Below are 7,350 nucleotides of genomic sequence, written 5' to 3'. Positions count from 1 at the left end.
CATTGAACACCTTCAAGAGTAAATTGGATGCTTATCTTGCTGGGATCCTATGACCCCAGCTGACTTCCTGCCCTTTGGGCAGAGGGCTGGACTCGATGATCTCCTGAGGTCCCTTCCAGCCCTAATGTCTATGAAATCTATGACCCTAGAAACTATGAAACTATGCACCTTCTCCAGTCCTTTGATTTTTTTTTTAAATATAGAACCAGACCTCGATTTTAGGTTTCATCTGACTAACATCTTTTATGAAGGTAAAATCATCTACTTAATTATAACTCCAGATCACCTTAATGATACATCCAAGTTTCACAATAAGAATTGACATTCCACTGTTGTCTGTGGTGACCTCTCCTTAAAACTAACACGAATAACTATGTCTCTCTCCTTCCTTCTCTCCTTGCTGCTCTTAAGGTCCCCATTCTATAGCTATGGCCAACACTATTCCTAAACTTTGCATTTGGCTGTATAAAAAGCGCACTGCTTTTGAATGGACCCAATTAAACAAGCAAGCCAGATCACCCTCTTGGACTCTTTAATATTCATCTTGGCCCAGTGAAGGGAGTGCATGGGCTGCAACTTTAACGTATTAGCTAATGTTTTTTGTATTGAATTATCCTGTGGTGGCTTCAATAGAAGCTGCTAGTTATTTAAAACTTTTGAAAAGCAAGTGACTTTATTTTGATATCCTGATACAGATTTCAGATGCTAACTTAAGGCATTTGGTTTTGAAAAGTCATGTTCTATGACTGATTACTGTGCATTTCTATAGCTCCTTAGTGGGAAAACTATGGAATTCTGGAAGTTGGTAGGAAAGCAACTGTAAAACGATATCCATGTAGCTAGGTAACATCAATATTGTGCAGTTACATTGACCATTGCTCCATAGATTATATGCAAATTTGAACCTATTAGTTCATACTTAGGAAAAACACACAACAAATAATGAATGATAACAATTTTTTTCCCCAAAGTGGGTTAGATATGTCTTAAGGACTATTCATCTTTTAATCATGGGTACACACAGATTTAAGAGTCATTCACCACAGGAAAAAATTATGATGAGCAAATTGAAGTATAAAGAACTTATTTGAACACCTATGAATTTCTAACTCTTCCTTTGGAACTGTGGGTAGTTAAACCAGCCTGTAGAGGCTCTTCCAAGGCGCCACATCAAGTCAGCTGCTTGATCCCTTACAACTAGAGATGCTTACTGAATGGAAGGACCATAGCAGTCATGTATGAGTGAATTGCTCCAGGAACAAAGTGCTCAAACTGCAGTTCTCAGCCTTTTTAAACTAGAGGGAACCTCCAGATAGACTTGAGGCACCCCTCAGAAAATGCCAGCTCTTAATTTTCACTCTTCTTTTGCCTACAGAAAAATAATCCAGCAGTTTTTCCATTGCAAAGAATTCAGAAAGAAGAAAGACCACAACTATAGATTTCGATTTGAATCTCTAGATTTATGGTGTGAATCATGCCATGGCATGCTGGTAGAGAATCACTTGCCTTTATGATCTTAGGGCCTGCTTTCACTGGCAAGTCTGCCTGATGGTAAGAAATGCTTGCAGGTTCAGGCCCATGCACAGTATAAAAAATACAATGCAAACTCAACACAATGGATGCTGAACTCTGCCATCAAGGACCTGAAGAGTTAAGGAATCTAAAAATTAACTGACAATGAATACTGCATTCTAACAAACTTCTAATTGATCACATGGGACTACATCTTCAGAAAAGCCTAGGATCAGATTTGCAAGTATTCGGTACACACAACTGGGACCGGATTTTCAAAGAGCTTAGCATCAGCAAACCAAGCTTTTCAAGAATCTGTTTGCTTTTCTTCTCTAACTGGTAAATGAGTTCTTTTGAAAATCTAGCCCCTTGGAACAGAACACAACATTGTCGCAGTAGTGTTTGCGTGCCTAAAAGTGCATGTGCACACACACAGTGTTTATTATTACTTTAAAAAAAACACAACAGAGGAACTAGACTGGTTGGTTCATTTATAAGATCTGATCTTAAATGTACAAGAAAATATTCCCAGTCTAAAATAAACATTCTTGACATGGCCCCGACCAACATTAAAAGGCAAGAAAGCTTTTCTTTCTCTCTCTGCTGCGGTAAGGCTCTTGACAGACATATTTGCATCTGAACAGCCAGCTTTTGCCTGCCAGCTATTCCGAGGAAGCCAGCCACACACAAATGCTTAAGCTTGCAAAAGAATCAGGCGGAAACTTCAAGACCCTGCTACATGTTCAAATGAAAGCTGGATAGAAACCAGCTATAGAGTTGTCACACCGTTCCCAGCACTAACTTTAGAGCTAGCGGACTCTTCTTATAGCTGCAGAGTCATTTTTGTCCTGTAATAATGACTGCATGTATGGCTTGTCTGAATTTATTGCATGACTATTGTTTATTACATAACCAGTTCATTGAGCGATGATCACTTTGCATTTGCAGCCCCTATTTGCACCTGTAGCTGGTCTAAATTTATTGCAGGATTCACCAGTCAATTGCATAATATACGCAATGTGTAGCAGGGACCTCAAGAGTAGCAGATCGCATCCTGCACATTTTCCTTTCATAAAAGTAGCTTGGTAAACCCCGTGCCCTCAGCACCGGCTGGAAGAGCCTGCACTGATTCCCAAGCACCTGCAAACAGCTTCTGCAAATACTTTTTTTTGAGTTTTTGGCAAAAAATGTCAGTTTTTAGTTTAGTTATCGTCCACGTTGTAGTTATCTTCCATGTTTCAGGGGTGCAAGTTGTAGCTGTTTTCTTAGACCGACTGAAGTAGTTGGAAAAATTCAAGATTTTTCAAAATTAGAGTTTTCCCAACTATTTCAGTTAGTCTAAGAAAAGACACCGGATTTACCCAAAGACCCTTGCCTGCCAGGTGTAGTTAAGGAGGTCAGGCTGACCCCCCACTATCACTGAGGCCACTGGGAATAGCCCACAGGAGAGACATGGTGAATTACGCTCCCTGCCCCCCGCACCACGCATGCGCGACTTCCCTTCCGCTCTCCCTTCCAACCCCAACCCGTCAAGGGACAGCTTGCAGCACGCATGCGCTTCGCGCGTCTAGGTTGTTTACTCCGCGAGTGGGCGGGGTCTGGCGGCGAGAGCGGTTGGATGACGACAATTCCGGACATGCGCGGTGGGCCCGCGGCGGTGAGGGGCGGAGGAGAGGGGGCGAGCGAGCTATGTGTGTCCAGTAGCGAGCGGCGGGGTGCGGGGTCGTGCCGCCATGAACCTGCGGGGCTTGTTCCAGGATTTCAATCCCAGGTGAGGCGGCGCGGCCCGGCCCGGCCGGGGGGGAGGGTGGATGACGGGAGCTTCCGGTTCCTTCCTCCTTTCCCACCCCCTTCACGGCTCCTGGGGGGGCTTCGGGCCAGTTTCTGGGGTTGGGGGGTACACAGTCCTTTCAAGCAGAGAGAGGTATCCAGACTGGTGGCAAAGGTGACGATGTCTCTATGAGACCAACTAGATATTTGCAACAGCAAAAACTTGCAAATAAATAAAAAAAAAAAAAAAATTGTCAAATCTAGTTTTCTTTATTTGCAAGTTTTTTATTTATTTACTTATTTTTGCAAATATCTACAGGCAACCGACGCTTAGTGCTGTTTTGCCATACCACTCATTTTACGTTGGTACCCGATTCCACTTGGCATTCGGCGAGTTTTGTTGTGGTGCTCGCCGCCGTGGGTCATCCCAAACTTTCAGTTTCGCTTCACGCTCGGTTTATCAGGACCCAGTTGAGAGTGCTAAGCAAGGGTGTGCTTGGTAGCTGTGTTGATCAGAGATGAGAAGACCTGCAAAAAACTAGAACTCATGGTTCCAAAATGATTACCTTTTATTCTACCAACTGGGAAACAGCAAGAAAATTGTCCTTTTCTGCAAGCATTCGGGATCAAAGTCCCTTCATCATGGTCTGGGAAAAGTATAGATGATACAAGGTGGTAAAAAAGTACCCATAGGTAGGAAATAAACTTCATTTCTGCACAGAGGGAGCTGGAGGTGGAAAGCCGTCTCCCTCGGAGAATAGCTGAATAGCTCTTAGATGTGTAGATCAGGGACAGTTTCTTCCCTGGAGGTGCCAGATGGCAGGCAGGCAGGGAGGGAGAAAATCTTTCTTGTTGTTCTGCAATGAAGTTTAAAATACAAAATTGGCTTTTAAAATTTGGCATCTTCTATGGTTCACTTAGCGCTATTTTGCTTTTATTTTAAATTGATACCTGATTTCACTTAGCGCTCAGCAAGTTTCACTATAACGCTTGCGGTCACTATCTTGGGTCGTCAAATACTTGAGGTTTCGCTTAATGCTCATTTCACTTAAGGCTCAGTTTTTCAGGAACCAATTAAGAGCGGTAAGCGGGGGTTGCCTGTAGTTAGTGTAATAAAAGATATCACCTCTGCTGAGAGTTTTTGCTTCCTTTTGCCTCTAGATCAGTATTTCCCAATCTTTTTAGACTGCAGACCAACAAACTGCAGACCAGAAGTGACTGGTATATGGCAGACTGGCAGCCAACCCTTTTTTATACTTAGCATTAGACAAGGTTGGCTGCTGGTCCACAGCATGCATTTCTGGACTTCTAGTTGGGCAGCCAGCCCTTTCCGGCCTGGTACCAGGCTGCAGCTAGGGGGTTGAGAACCTCTGTTCTAGACCAGTATGGCTACAACCTGGGAACCTGACAAAACAGAGAGAGAGAGATTTCAGGTCCATAGTGTCAGAAACATTGTGACCTGCTGGAGTCTTTCTCAGTTCTTTGCAACAGGAGAACTGTTCTGTTGTTTTTCTGTCATCAAAAAAGCAGTGAAAACGTAAGGGCTGGCATTTCTGAGGAGTGCCTTGAGGGGTGCCTTAAGCCTAAGAAGATTGAGAACCACTGCTGCAGACCTCTTCCTCACTATTTGAGGATTCGTAGGCTCTAGACTTATTAGATAATCTGGCCTGATTTTTCTGTACAATCCAGTGCATAGAATTTTACTTGGAATCCCTGGGTGTATGCAACTAAAGCATGCGTTGCAGACAGCCAGCCAGTCTAGGTTTCAAAGAGTAAAAGGAAACTTCCTTTAAAAAGGGAAGAAAAATATTTGCCAGACTGCTCTCTTGTTGGCACCTGGTAATATGCAACTGCTTTACAATTCAGGGAGTTTGGGGGACAGATCCCCCCCCCCCCCCAAAAAAAAAGAGCCCAAGTGTCAAATTTAAATAACTTTTCCTTTCTGGTCTCAGGTTTAAGCTAGAAAAAAAAGACTATCCTGAACATTTTAGCACATGTTAAATGTACCAGATTTTAAAGGCAATGCCTTAAGCATGAGACACTTCTGAAGTATTAAATTCTGGTAGCATTACACCGTTTAAATCGTGGAGGAGACCAAGTGTGAGTGAGGGCTCAGTTGAGATAATTGGTGGTGCGCAGTCTGTCAGAGTTTGGGAACCACTGCTCTAAAGTGTAGCCCCAGTGTGGGTGGGGGATTTCTGCAGCATCGGCCCCCGAGGTAGGAATTATTAGAGGAAGCAGGAGAGCCAGTTGAATAGTTTCACCTTTGCCCTGTCTTCCCAGGTTTGCTATTGCTATTGCTGGATGTCTTAAGACAGTTTGGTCAAAGTTGTATAGGACAGGACGGCATCCTGGAAGTTCTGAAGAACAGGGTTCATTAAGCATGGCTAACTACAGGCTTTACGTGATTACAGTCATACTTTTAACAAACTCTACTTGATTGTCTAGAAAAAAATAGTGCAAAATGATAAATGCTTCAGACAGTATACTCATGCAGAGAGGCTAAAACAAATTAATTGCAGATGCACCATGTCAAATCCTGCTGAAACAGGAAAAGAGCTTTTATGAAGTTTGAGTGGTTTTGTGGTAGAGGTTTTTTTTGGTGAACCATAACTTGAAGTATAATTGAAAGTAGCCTAACTAAGCAATTTAGGAGTTCAGGTTGCCACTTTGTCTGCTTCCCACCCTAAAAGTTTTGATCTTCTGATAAACCTTTGTCACCCCTGCATAGTAATGTTTTGTTTGTTTTTTAAGTGGGGAGATGGGAAATGTATCTGGAAATAACCTGTAAATATTTTTAATAACATACGTTCAGAAAGTCATACCTTGACTTTTTAGTCAGCATCATAATGTGTGTTGGTACCTTGAGGTAGCCTCAGCAAATATGCCACAGAACACTGACACACTGAAATTGTTTTCTGCTATTAAAAATGAACTGAGGCATTTGTGCTGAGGAGAGACAAACCAGCATTGTTACCTAAACCAGGAGGTGCTGATCTTGTGAATGTTTCTTTTATTTGGACATTATGATAATGTAGAAGTCTGGCTTAGTAGGTTATTTTGTACAACTACATTGTATTTCTGACTTCACTGCTGAACTGGTCATTTAATCTCTGTTCTTTATGTATTTTACATCTTGGTAAACTATAGTCATTTACTCATAGAGGTGGTGTCAAAGCCTAATTGCGTGTTACAGAGCACCTTGAGATCCTGAGGTGAAAAGTGCTTTTGGTACAAATTATTTTTGTCTTTGTACAGTAGCAAATGAATCCTTTGTGTCATTATTTTGCCTGTTTTATAGTATAATGACAGATTGCTGTGTCACTGTATTCTGAGCATGTGAGAATAGTTTTAGCTTGAATAGCTTTATAAAATGTGCTGGCAAAGCAATTTTAAAATTCAAGGTACCATTGCATTTATTTTACATTAAAATCTTTAAAAATTATTGGGACTGCAGTATCCTTGCATGATTAGTAAGTAACATTCAAGGTTCTTGATATGGATTACAGTGAGGAGTTCACAGATAAAGATTTTCTTGGTTGGTACTAGTAACTGATGATTAACCAACCATGCTGGCTGATGCCAATCTGATAACCAGTATTTAGTAGTAGTGCAAGGCATTTTAAACTGCTGACATAAACGGGTTTTTTTGTTTGCTTTGCGTTTATAACACACACGAGGCTCCTGCCTGTTCCAGCCCTTGGCGAGGAACACAGTGACTGCCTTACTTCCACGCACACTGCCTCCTTGCCCATGGCTTCTACTCACAGCCCCACTCCCTGTGCACCCGCGCTGCTGTCCTGGGCAGGCAGGGCAGACCCTCATTTGGACAGTGACACTGGGTGCGTTCGGAGCCCTAGAGCAGCCGAGCTCCTGCAGATCATAGAAGCAAGGTCGGAAGGGACCTTGTAGATCTTCAAGTCCGACCCCCCGCCTGGGCGGGAGAAAAGACTGGACTCAAATGAGTCCAGCCAGGTAGTCATCAAGCCTCTTCTTAAAGACCCCCAGGGTAGGAGCCAGCACCACTTCCCTAGGAAGTTGGTTCCAGCTCCTAGCCGCCCTAACTGT

General features: G+C 42.8%; 1 protein-coding gene across 1 annotated transcript in view; it reads left to right on the top strand.

Annotated features, from left to right (window-relative positions):
• The first annotated feature begins 3,147 nt into the window (after nucleotides 1–3,147).
• Nucleotides 3,148–7,350, top strand: part of TMEM185A (transmembrane protein 185A) — a 16,279-nt gene continuing 12,076 nt past the window's right edge. The window contains exon 1 of the mRNA XM_019540269.1: nucleotides 3,148–3,283. Coding sequence (XP_019395814.1) covers nucleotides 3,246–3,283 — 38 coding nt within the window. The 5' untranslated portion in view covers nucleotides 3,148–3,245. The remainder of the gene's footprint in view (nucleotides 3,284–7,350) is intronic.

Source organism: Crocodylus porosus, unplaced genomic scaffold (genome assembly GCF_001723895.1).
Source record: "Crocodylus porosus isolate Cpor-Errol unplaced genomic scaffold, CroPor_comp1, whole genome shotgun sequence".
In the NCBI taxonomy this organism is placed as follows: Eukaryota; Metazoa; Chordata; order Crocodylia; family Crocodylidae; genus Crocodylus; species Crocodylus porosus.
The sequence above is the reverse complement of the archived record's forward strand: the minus strand, read 5'-3'. Positions and strand labels throughout refer to the sequence as shown.